The sequence below is a fragment of the Dermochelys coriacea genome, chromosome 2 (genome assembly GCF_009764565.3).
Source record: "Dermochelys coriacea isolate rDerCor1 chromosome 2, rDerCor1.pri.v4, whole genome shotgun sequence".
NCBI classification, from domain to species: Eukaryota; Metazoa; Chordata; order Testudines; family Dermochelyidae; genus Dermochelys; species Dermochelys coriacea.
Window position 1 is genome coordinate 161,916,504 of NC_050069.1, and position 13,430 is coordinate 161,929,933.

At 37.2% G+C, this 13,430-nt stretch overlaps 1 protein-coding gene across 11 annotated transcripts in view; it reads left to right on the top strand.

Annotated features, from left to right (window-relative positions):
- Positions 1-13,430, top strand: part of GALNT1 (polypeptide N-acetylgalactosaminyltransferase 1) — a 184,914-nt gene that overhangs the window by 126,941 nt on the left and 44,543 nt on the right. For all 11 annotated transcript variants that reach the window (XM_038389894.2, XM_038389893.2, XM_043508614.1 and 8 more), the window contains 3 exons: positions 334-504; positions 2,989-3,106; positions 5,384-5,564. In XM_038389894.2, the coding sequence (XP_038245822.1) occupies positions 334-504; positions 2,989-3,106; positions 5,384-5,564 (470 nt within the window). The remainder of the gene's footprint in view (positions 1-333; positions 505-2,988; positions 3,107-5,383; positions 5,565-13,430) is intronic.

Consider the following 13,430-nt stretch of genomic DNA (forward strand, 5'->3'; position numbering starts at 1 on the left):
CCTTATTTATTACTCCAGGAGTGTTTTGAGGAATGATTAATGTTTAATTCTTTGAAGATGGAAAGCACTGTTAATGTTAAGTACAGTAGTAATATTAATAAAAATTAAGCCATTACCAAAACCAGGACAAATGTGCACTCTCCTTGGTAGGCAAATACCATTACAAATGGAATAGTAAAAACTCTTTTAATTTAGTAAAATGCCCATGCTTCCTGGCTAAAGGCTTCGTTTACTGTAAGTTTGAAGGGATGCTTGTTCTCTGCAGTAGGTAAGAGACAAAAGACACAGCTGTTGGTCACTTTTACTAATAGGTTTTGGCACTTCTCTCTTTAGGAGAACAGTAGTGTGTCCTATCATTGATGTAATCAGTGATGACACCTTTGAATATATGGCAGGCTCTGATATGACCTATGGCGGATTCAACTGGAAGTTGAATTTCCGCTGGTATCCTGTTCCTCAGAGAGAAATGGACCGCAGGAAAGGTGATCGGACCCTTCCTGTCAGGTAAGGGGAATTGATTTTATTAGTTTAATTATCAAATACCTAAAATGGTTCATTATTATTTTGTGGTCTCCTTTCCAGATTAATTTTTATATACAGTAGAACCTCAAAGTTACAGACACCTCGGGAATGGAGGTTGTTTGTAACTCTGAAATGTTCCAGAGTAGCAGCCGTGTTAGTCTGTATCCGCAAAAAGAGGAGGATGACTTGTGCACCTTAGAGACTAACAAATTTATTTGAGCATAAGCTTTTGTGAGTTTATGCTCAAATAAATTTGTTACTCTCTAAGATGCCACAAGTCATCCTTCTCTTTTTTCTGAAGTGTTCATAATTCTGAACAAAACGCAGCTCCAGCAGTTCACGCTCTGGGCCAGATTCCAGAGGCAGCTAGGCAGCTTCCTTATAGGACAGCTTCTTTCCCTGGCCCAGGCAAGCTTGTGTTTCCCTCCCGGTTGGTGTGGGGATGGGGTGAAAACAGCACCCACAGCCTACAGGAAAGCAGCATAGACCCCATTGCTGCACCTGCTCCGGCTACATTGGGCTGGCAGCAGCGGCTAATAGCTTTGCCCGCGAATCTCAGCGTCTTCACTTTCTAGCTCAAGTCGGGGTGAGGGTGGGGGTGGTGACAGGCAGCCCAGATGTGCCCACCTTAAAGAACCAGTACAAGCACAATATAATATTTGCTGCTGCTTTTGGGGGGGTCGGGGGGTCCTCTTCTGCTGCCTAATTGGTTACTTCCTGTTTCATATGGTGTCTGGTTGCCAGGCTATAACTCTCGTTTTCGTATCTTTGAGGTTCTACTGTACCAATAATTAGCGATGTATGATTTATCAGCAGTTTGGCATGTTTAGAGTAATAGTATAGTATGAAGGCTGTATTATGATGAGGAGATCTTGCTAAATATGTTTTTAGATTAAACTAATAATGAAGGAAAAAACAGATTTCTTAACTTTAAAATATACCTAATTTATCGATTTAATTACTGGAGAGTTTAAATGAACAAATGAGATCCCCACATACTTCATGAATAACGTACGATTTTTTTATTGATGTTTGCCTTTTTCTTATCTATCTTTTACCTAGGAGAGGAAACATTTATGATTCAGTGATGTGACAATTATACATTGATTTTATTTGTAATGAGATCTCTCTTTATTTAGATCGGGGAAGGTGATTGATTTTAGTGATTTAAATTAAACATGAATACACTCAAGTTGTCTGTAGATCTTACCGTCTTGCCTGTATAGTACTTACTCTTGTATCTACTTGTAACTTTACAATCAGTGGCTCCATTTTGAATTAAAACATGTCAGATATTACTAACAATAGATATGTGGAGGTAGCTGTTATCTTCTGTTCCATTACGAAGATTCAGAAACTTAAGAGCTCCTTTCCAGGGCTTGATATTATTTTAGGAATCTATATAAGTGTTGTGCATGATCTATCTAGCTGTTTTGCATGCAATTGCTTGCAGAGTTTATTGCACCTATGCTTAACTGCAGGTGCACAATTGCTGTTTGTAAAAACTTAGTTCAAACCATTTCTGAATACATGAAATTGCTGATAGAAGTCATATGAAAGCATGCTGTCAATTTAATATAGTCTAAGTACCCTGCATACATATGAGATAAGAACACTGATTTTGTCATTAAAAAGCTAAGTAAATAATTGAAGTTTAGGAGATTTTGCAAATTAGTTAGGAAATAACTAGCACATTTTTGAGAAACTTTTTAGTATCTGAAAAAGGGGTTGTAATGGAGCTCTATATGTACCCTGATTACAGTGTTTGTTTCTGTGAACACTATAATATATTGAAAGTAATCATGGCCAACAGTACTTGGACTGTGATGCTTTCTTCTTGAGGAATGGTCTAAAGAAAACATGTTTTTTCTTCAGGAAATTAATGTGTTTTGTAAGGTATCAGCCTTGGAGATGGAAGATTTCTATCTATCCCATGGGCATTAGCTCCATTTCCTGTGTCCTGACCTATAGAGTAGTTTTAGGGAGGAAAGACTGACGTAAGCACTGGACCCGTTAAGTTGTCCCTCTGCTGAAACTCGCCAACATAGCGCTAATTCAGATGGCAGGTGGACATTTATTGACTAGGAACTAGATTAAAAATGCTAACTGAGTTTCACAGGCCACTACACCATTAGTTGGCGGCAACTTTCAATCATTGCAAACTGAGAGCTGCTTGAACAGCTGATGTGGAAGTGAAAAGCTTTGTATCACACTATTAATCTCATAGGCCATCTAGTCCTCCAGGAAATGGTTTAGTTACAGTGCAATAAGATACAGGTATGAAATAAAAGTAAGGAAAACAAAAGATTTGAAGGAAAGACAAATAATAAAAAGTAAACTAAGTGAAAAACCCAAAGATGCTTAAATGGTATGGAAAAGATGTGGTTTATACCTTTCTCTACATGTGTATTCAAAATGTTCAGTATTCTGCCTTTAAAGTGCCATTACATATTTGTATTCTTTCAGGACACCCACAATGGCAGGAGGCCTTTTTTCAATAGATAGGGATTACTTTCAGGAAATTGGAACATACGATGCTGGAATGGATATTTGGGGAGGAGAAAACCTAGAAATTTCTTTCAGGGTAAGCAGCAATTCCATTTGGTTCAGTGTTTTACTTCTTAATTTAGGACAGTTTAAGTTGTATAACTGGTAACCTGTTGCAGTCCTTTTAACTTTAATATCCAAGCACAGATAGCAACTTAATTTTTGTGTAATTTCTCATGTGAACCATTGAAAGTTCTATATTGTCAGTAAAGGAAAAATGTCAAGTTTGCAGTCTATACAGCCATGAGACAAAAATGTTTGGACATAGAATTTTCATTTAAAGAAAAATAAACATTTTTCAAAAATCAACTAAGATTTGTCTGTTTAGAAGCTCTGTTAGAGTAGCATCTTGGAGAGACATAAGCTAAGCTGACATCAGTGATGTGTGGTTTAACCTTCCAATAAAAGCTCGTATTTCCATTATGAATCCTTTCAGTCATTTACAACTTAGTGGTTGCATCCTTTTATGGATGTGGGATCTACCTAGTATTGTCCATATTTCTGAGTCCATTTTGGGTAACTACCAAATGATAATGTTCATCATTCCCTTCTTTGCTTTCAGCCAGAGTGAATGGGGGTTACTGCTACTATAGCTAAGTTAAACACATCAAGAATTTTAAGCTGCTATCTTTTGGGGCTCAGAGTAAAATTGAAAAGGTCTTCCAGACTAAGTTCAGATAATCTTATCAAGAACAAAAACTTTTGGATCTTGTTACATTTTACAAAGAAATCTAGTAATAAAAACAGGGTGGATTGATTGATTTTAAATCAGCAAGCAAGAAACTTGATTTAAAAAATCAATTTTAAACTTGTTTTGCATTTGTACATTTTTTTTCTTTACAAAAGGTTAATTCTCATTGGTTGGCAACCATTAAAACATGTTAATTTGCAGCCAAATGTAACTTTTACTCTAAATTTGGTACTTCTCTTTTCTAAGTAGGATGATGTATTGTATCTCTTCACATTTATTTTAATTATATCAATATATTTATTCAAATTCTTACTTTTTTGTTAGGTTAGAAAAAGCTGAATGACACTTTTCTTATTTACTAGCTTAATTTTTTACTTGTAATTTGTGTCAATCTGCATTAAGACAGAGTTCGGAATTCAATTAAAAATCTACAAAACCCAGCATTTTAAAATTATTAGTTAAATAAAAGTACCTTGATTGTGATGGATGCATAAGAGAGAATTTCTCAAAACATGCTTTGCATTTAAAACTGATTTATAAAACAAAGGAACTATTATCTGTAGTTAGGCAACTGAATTGATTTGTTTCTGGTCGTCATGTATTTCATGACTAGTGGATTTCATCCTCTCAACACTTTCCCTTCCCCCCTCCCTCCAATAGATTTGAAGTGGAAAACAAGCTTTCCTGCTTTTTCAACTCTCAGTCTGTTTCTCAACTTTGTATGAACTAATCATTGAACTGAACTAATTGAATAAATTTAAAATGAAGAAAATTTTGTCTCTGCATCTGGAGAAGGTTATTGCTGTCAAAAGCTGGTTTAGCACTTCAGTAAAATCTAGTTCCAGGTGCTAAGCCAGTTCATTTCACCAGTTCAGTGTGGCTTGACTTTCTTTAAATCTTCAGCAGCAAACGTGTATTGCTAGAATATTTTATTAAATTTAAATTATTTTAATAGATATTAGTGAGTTTAGGTCTTAGCGCAGGTTGTCATAATTTCACATTTAATTAGGTTTATTTAAAAAAAATGTACTTCAGTAAAACAAAAATCCAGTTTAAATTTTTAAAAAAATCAGATTTTTTTTTAAAATTTATTTTTATCCACCATGAATAGGATTTTTTTAGACAAAGTAACACCTTTGCTGCTTCCATTTTTCTTTTTTGCTTCGCTCTCTGAGCCCTACCATTCATCTCTAGCAGTCCCTGACTGGCATCTCAGTGCTGTTGTGCCTGATGTCACTCAGTCTGCCCCCAGCCGCCTCTTTTTTTAAAAAAATCAGATTTTTTTTTTAAATTTATTTTTATCCACCATGAATAGGATTTTTTTAGACAAAGTAACACCTTTGCTGCTTCCATTTTTCTTTTTTGCTTCACTCTCTGAGCCCTACCATTCATCTCTAGCAGTCCCTGACTGGCATCTCAGTGCTGTTGTGCCTGATGTCACTCAGTCTGCCCCCAGCCGCCTCTTAAATTCTCTTCTAGTGAGCAGGACACTAACATTTTTACTTGACTTTTGGGCAACAGAATTTTTTCCAGCTCAAAAAGACATTAGGTACAAAAACTCTTTAAAAATCACCTTAATTGTGGCCACTTTGAATTATGCAATGACTGTTCTATCACTTTCAGATTTGGCAGTGCGGGGGCACTTTGGAAATTGTAACCTGTTCACATGTTGGACATGTGTTCCGAAAAGCCACTCCTTATACTTTTCCAGGAGGCACAGGACAGATTATCAACAAAAATAACAGACGGCTTGCAGAAGTCTGGATGGATGAATTCAAGAATTTCTTTTACATCATTTCCCCAGGTGAGCAGTCTTTGGTGTGAAATAATTCCATTCAAGGTAGAAGATATGAGTGTATTTAAAAGGAAAAATAAGTGCTTCTAAATAAAAAGGCTGGTAAATCTGGAGGAACAACCTTCCAGTAAAATAAAATCACTTAAAACAATTTCTGTTAAAGGAATGGACTTATTTTAAAAAAAAAACCAAAAAAAAAAACCCACATTTTCTGTTATCCAACCGAACAGATGCAGGTGTGCCCTGAAGTCCCTTTTACATGCATATGTGAAAGTTAAGAATGAGCTTCAAGAGCACAAAAATAGAAGTGCAATGGAAAGTTGACTTGTGGAAACAGCGTGCTGGAAGTGTAGCCGGAAGTCCAAATACATCTTGTAATATCATGAAGTACAGCCCATGGCTGCTCTCTCCCTTTAACTTCAGGTTGAATAGGTTAAATATGATCAGCTGAAATTCATTGCTGATTAATCAAATAAGCAATTTCCTTTCATCTATCAAGAAAGGTAAAAAGCAATTAATTTTATATTTTAGGTAAATGTATGGGAATATATATTTGTGGAAACTAGGCATCTCCTTAGACTCCTTCAAATTACTGTTGTGACCTTCAGAATTATAAATGTTTTACATTACTGTCTTAAAGGAATAACTGTAAATTCCAAAGAAAACATTCATTTTAAGTCTTTCAGATGAATACTTTTAAAATAAATTAACCTTATAAAGTTACAGTATTTGTGAATTGACATTATGCATACAATGGATTTCTGGTGCTTTATTTGTAAAAGTAGTTTCCATTTTCTTCTTGAGAGAAACTTGATCAGTTTGCCTGTAATCAAAAACTTCTTTCTAATAAAGTAGACTGGTATGCTTTTAGTCAATGACCTTCTTTTGTTAAATGAAGTTAATGCTGAGTTATCAGCCTACTTTTAATTTATTTTTATATTTTAACTTTTTCTCCTGTTTCTTAATGTATTCCTTCCTCCCTCTTATCTTAATTCCCCTCAACTTTTCTGCTTTCTTTCTCTGTATGTAGCAGCTCTTCCTCTGATGCTTAAGATCACAAGAAATCAGCAACAAGGTTGAGGGTGAGGATTCCTGGGGAGAAGCAGACTTGGCTCCCAGAAGAGCACCAGTCAGCCATGAAATCGGCTTTAATTAGTTCCCCGTTATCTGTTCCTCTGAACCCCACTATCCAGTTCCTGTTTTTCTGTGATTTCCTATCTAGGGGCTAGTAGGAGGACAATTGAATTGAGCATTCAAGCTGTTCTGATAGTCCTACAGTTAACTCTCAATTTGCAGTTTACCCACCTGGGAATATGTAGTTCATCTGTAATGGTAATGGGCAATAATTAGTTTTCACAGTATTAAACTGGGGACTTGATTTGAAGGCCCAACAGAGACTGGAGAACTAATAACAAATGTGAGCATGATGAGTACAGAAAGCGAAGCCAGTAGGAGCCTTTTCTAAGGTAAAGAGAATAGGAATGCCAGCTGGAGGAGACCTATTGGAGGTTATGATAAGAGATTAGGATTAGGGAAATAGTATTGTGGAGGTCACAAGGAGTGAGGGAAGGATTAGTTGTTGGGATGAAGGGGTATTGGAAAGCTTCAGGTATCCAAAATTTGCTTCCTTGTTTTAATCTATTATCTTCAGCTTTCAGTCACAAAGGTCCACTTATTCATAAAATAACATAAAATAGGACATATTAAATTTACCATATGTACACTGTGATTTCTGAACTCTGGGTGCTTACAAGGATGCCAGTCTCTCAGGGTGAGAATCTCATCTGGACCACATTATCCATGGAAAAGATGGGCTACATCGGAAGTTACTAAATGCATTAATCTGCTAGTTTAAAAGATTAGTACTATGCATTACCTTCCATTACCAGTAATTTACATAAACCAGCAGGGTAGAAAATTCTCACTAGAAAAACTCACTAAATGCAGAAGCTCTGCAGATTTTATTCTGGAGGAAATGTGCCTAAACTCAAGGAATGTTTATCAAAAGGGCCCATAAATCGGAGAGCTGACTAGCTGAGCCACCAAACTGCAAACAACTAAGAATGGACTTTGAACAGAAAAGTTTTTCAAATCATCTTAACTTCATCAGACACTTCTGCCTGGATCTGTTCATATCCAGCAAGGACAGGAAAGCCAGAAAATTCTTCACAAGGGAGATTGACCTAAAGCTCCAGAAAATAGCATTGCCCTACTACATTGCTCACCCAGCAAATTACTGCACACTTTTTTCTTCCAGTTCTGGGAAAAGTAATGGAAAATAGTGAAAGCTAAGAAGGAACAATAATTCTAATAGCTCCAAACATGCTAGAAGGATTTTACTAGTCACTGCTGAAGTTCTGATAGAACTAGTACAAAGGCTTTCATTCATATTTACAGACCAGATTTACTTTCTCAAGGGTTTCTCAGTCACACAAATCCAAGCCACCTTAGTTTCAAAGTGAAAATCCTAGCCAAAATTTGGCTACTCAGCTGTGGTAATAAGAGTGTTTTTAGAATCAGTTGGCCCATCCACCAGCCTGCTCAAAATCTCAATGAGGTCCTTCTGTTGGTACAAATATGAAAAGATCAATCCCAGAAAACACAAGTTCCACTATCCTGGACTTTTTTATATGAATAATTTGACATGGCTTTTGAACTCTGTGCCATTTCTTCACTCTGTCACTGTACATTCTTCTAAATCTGGTATTTTTTGGTATGCAGTTTCTTCAGGGCAACTTTTTTGGTCAAATTAACCACCAAAAGCATTTTTCAATCATGGCACTTATGCTGAGCTTTTCTGTTGTTGCTTCAAATGGATGAGAAGTCAATAATCACCTTGTCTTTATGCCTATTATCAATAAAAACCTGTTTTCTCGTGCCATTACCAGAGTGAAGAGTATCTGAGAGACACTCTTTGCAGACACAAGTCTTATACTGCATATTTCATGATGACAGAGTAATCTGCACATTTGAATCTTTTATAACTCAGGCAATCATACTCTTCCATATTTTACAGGGGGCTGTCTTCTCCTTCTACCCAAATGTAAAGAACCAAAAGAAAATAATACAGCACAATCTGCAGAGCAATGAAGATAAATCTTTAAATTCACTGATTCCATAAAAAAAAAAATCATGCCTTTCCACCAAAGATGCCTTTGAAACAGGATGTTCATGGCATCAATAGCTAGATAGATCAAATGTTAACAGTACATATATCACATCAAGTGTACAAGTCTGAGAGGGAATCAAAGCCTCTAATGGCAACTTCTTGGGCTGAAAGATCACCATGTATCTCAAAAGGAATCAGTAGGCCAGCAGTATGGTCCTTTCAGCACTTTCATCGAGTATTACAAAGCTTGGTCTGATCTTCATAGATGCTTCATTTAGCAGAAGATATTTCATTTGGTGGTTCCTGAATAATCCATTGTTTCAGATGGAGAAGAGGGCAATCCTTTATCTGACTTCTGATTCCTGTCTTTACTGTCCCTCCACACTATTCTTCTTATGTCTTGCTTTTTCTCATTAGTGATGGACTAGGGAGAGGTCAGGAGTCAGAACAAAATCTGTTACCTGACCCAAAGCACTCAGGGTAAGAGGAAATTATTCATTAATTTTTGGGTATTTCTACAGCTTAGAAAATACTCATCTAGCCTTCCCCCAGAGGCCTGGTCACAAATCTGGACTGCCTGATGATGGTACAGCATATTTTTTGACTGTGGGAGAAGTTAGACCCAGAGAGGAAATCAAGTGACACATTTTCCATGGCCTCTGTTCATTTAGTTTTAGGAAAGCATTGCCTATCCTAGATAAGGATCAGTATAAAAAATATTAGACACTATAGTTGCATGTGATTTCTGAAGCTTTTTGTATGCTCTTCTTCTACAATCAGTGGTCTGTTTCCTAGTGCAATTCGGCATCCAGGAAAAGACAAGTAAAGTCGCTGATGTTTTTTAGTTTCTCATCTATTGCCTGTTTAATGCAGTCTCCAGTTTGCAGAATACAGTATTTCTGTTGAGTGTAGCAACCTGAAGAAGAGCTCTGTGTAAGCTTTGAAAGCTTCTGTTTCATGAAGAGAAGCTTATCCAAAAAAGAAAAGGAAAAGACCTCACCCAGCTCATAGCAATACAGTAACTCCTCACTTAACGTTGTAGTTATGTTTCTGAAAAATGTGACTTTAAGTGAAACGATGTTAAGCTAATCCAATTTCCCCATAAGAATTAATGTAAATGGGGGGGTTAGATCCCAAGGGAATTTTTTTTGCCAGACAAGACATATATACACACACACTAAGTTTTAAACAAACAATTTAATATTGTACACAGCAATGATGATTGTGAAGCTTGGTTGAGGTGGTGGAGTCAGAGGGTGGGATATTTCCCAGGGAATGCCTTACTGCTAAATGAACTAGCAATTGGCTGAGCCCTCAAAGGTTAATTCTTCGTTAATGTAGCCTCACGCTATAAGGCAGCAGCACGAATGGAGACAGCATGACAGACAGATACCCATCCTGTGTGTGTGAGAGATGCGCATTTCCCCTTTAAGTACCTGACCCACTCTTAAGTACACTGCCTTGTTAAATTAATCAGCAAGCTGAGACCACAGCAGCTGCTGCCAGGAACCTCCCTCTGTCCTGAGCCCTGTGGTGTGTCCCCCTGCTCTATGGAGATGGAATAAGCGGGGTGCAGGAGCAGGGGGGAGGGGGACACCCTGACATTAGCCCCCCTTTTCTCCCCCCCAGCAAGCAGGAGGCTCTGGAGAGCAGCTCCAAGGCAGAGGGCAGGAGCAGTACATGGCAGTGGGGGGAGGGACAACTGAACTGCTGGCAATTGATAACCTGCTGGGGGGCTGCTGCACAGGGAACTTAAGGGGGCTGTCAGTCCACCCTGGTTCCAAGCCCCTACCAGCTAGCTGCAACAAGATGCTCTTCCTGCACGCAGTGGACAAAGCAGGCGGCTGCCAAAGGACATAAGGGAGCATTGCACAACTTTAAAGGAGCATGTTCTCTAATTAATCAGCAAGGTAACAATGTTAACAGGGATGACTTTAACTGAGGAGTTACTGTATATGTGATAGTTATCATGCAAATTAAACTGAAATGTTTGTTTTCATGTTAATTACAGACAGTTTCTTAAGGTTCAAATTCGCAGAGCAATGAGCAAGGACTTAAACATGATAGACCAAATTTCTTATGGTATCACCTTTTCTAGAGATGTGTGAGGAAGAAAGAAGTCCTGGAAGTTTACAGTGTTGTTTGTTGCAGCTAACTGCTTATACTACATTCTGTGCTCTTGTTTTTCAGACAACTAATTTTAGACAAGTTTTTTTAGGAAAGAGAAATCTCCTTTATAAATAGAAATTATATTAGAGATTTAACCTGAAAAAACCCATAGTTTTATGTGTCAGGCCTTTTTTTCAGAAGCGATATTATTAGAATTTGAAATTGGTGTTTTGTTGACAAATTACTAATGTGCATTAAATTTTAAATTAGAAATTGCTGAAAGATAGCATAACACAAACCTAAACAGAACTGAACTTTAAGTTAGATTTTTAAGACTAATACTTGTAAATCAACCTGGTCATTAGTTCCCCCAGTATTTTCTTCCATAGAACAAATTAAGCAAAAAAGGCTTACCTTAGTGTGTTCTACACTAGATTGTTTGTTCTAATCAAACACTGTTTCCCTATTAGGTGAATCCAATAGTAAATTAATAATGGCTTGTTTACTGCCCTGTGTTGTCATTATTGATGTGTTGCCAATTTCAGTGGGGTAGGGGGTGGCCAAAACAAAACAAAACAAAAAAAAAAAAAAGCAGCTAGAGATAAATAGCAAATTTCAGAAAATTGTTTGGTGATTCCTTGGACATTTTAATGTAAAAATAGTCTGAATTTTTAAGCATGCCTTCACCAATTGAGAATTAAAAAACAGGCTCTGTTTAAAACAATCTGGGTCACAACATAAATGTAAGGCTCCTGCTTCATATGATTCATATATGGATTGAAAGGCATATGCAAAAGATTACAAAAGACAGTCTTCTGTCGTCTTTATGGAGAATCATTTGCTTTGGAAATAGGCGTTTTCCTAGCTTGAGGTATTGTGCAAATTTCCTCCGTAAGAAGAAAGAAACAAAATGGAAACAGCATTTAAAATGGGACAAAGGAGCCTGGTGAAATATTGTGATATAAGTGCAGCAGTTTGTACCTGTAAATGTTGTCTAACACAATTAAAATCTATGTTCGGTGATTCAACCTATTTTAGTTTGTTTTTCTATTACTATTCTGAATAATGGTTAATTTCAAGTATGCAGATATATTCATAAATTGAAATGGGTTTAAAAGGTCACTGCTTATCATTGTCCTCCTCAAACACCCAGAATGCATTTCCTCATTGAATACCATCAACAAATAACATGTCCCTGGTGTCACTAACAGAAATCTCTCTCCAAACTCACATGTACACAATCTTGAGGGAAAACATTGTACATACTGTACCATTTACATTTTAGTTTACCTGAGTGTCTAATGGTTGCTCAATGAGTTTCTCTCCTTTAATCACATACAGACTATAGGCACTTTGGTTTGTTCACATTATGAGAATTTGAAGATTAACCTGTAATTATGTACAGATTTGTTATGGATTATTTTGATGTATTGAGAATTTTTGCAGTTTAACTATATTTTTTATCTTTTTTGTTCCCCTACAGTTTTTAACATAATTGCCCTTATTTTTGTCTCCGTTGAGTTTTTGTCTTTTTCAGCTTAAAAAAAAAAAAGCTAAATCAGGAGTTTACAATGCACAGCCTTTAGTTGAGTATGGTTGAGCCCACAGCTTGTTGGCACTTTCTTTGTGAACATTGGCATTCTATTCTGTATAGGGTTTTTTTATATACCACACTCCTCACTGAAGTATCTGGGCACGTTGTAATAGTACATTAAGCAATGTGATTACATATGAGCCACGTGTTGTGTTCTCATCCTATCCCCAGAGAGAGAAGCATGTGGAGTAGAGGAGTGTCTTGTTGTGGTAGGTGTTTTTTGGTTAAATATATCTGTTGCAATGTGTTTATATTGGGGAAGGCAAGGTCAAAGAAATGTGCCTTGCACTTTGAGCAGAAAGTGATGAGGTTTGTGATGGTTCTTCGTTCCTGAGGGAGTTCATTTCACAGTCTCAGACTGCCTGAAAATGGTTGTGTCCTGAACAGATGATCTTTACTCTTACTTTTGAATTTCACTGTGCCAGAGGAGCTCTGTCTTGGAGCTTTAAAATGGCTTTTAGGTACTGAGCCCAGATCATAGAATGCTTTGAGACCTTAAACTTGATTCAAAATTCTATGGGAAGCCACTGTAGAGAACGAAGGATAGATACTATGTGGTCATAGTAGCCTGTGTTGCTGGGGAGATGCAGCACAGAGTTTTGAACCAGTTGCCATTTCCCAGTTGCTGAAGTATAACTCATGGCTGTAGTGGTGTGAGCTCTCCGTTTCAATTAAATGAATCCAACAGTACTCGTAGACTGCAGACTGAATTGACCATTTGTGGATGTGAACATGCATTTCAAGGAGACTACACCATGGCTGCAAGCTCCTCAAAATATTTTCCTCTATCCCACTATATCGCCTGTGTTTTGCTCAGACTCGGACAGATGTTCTTCATCCGTGAGCTGATTTCATCCAAATACTGGGCCGTGTTGGTGGTAGTGGTTCAGTCGTTACATGGTGACGAATAGGTAGAGCTGTGGGCCATCTGCATATTGCTGGCATTTGAGTCCATGTTGTCTAACCAGCTCACCTAGTGGTTGCATGTAGTTGTTGGAAAAATACTGGAGTGAGAAAATTGATCCTTCTGAAACCCCGCAAGTGAGGGGACTAATGGTGGAGC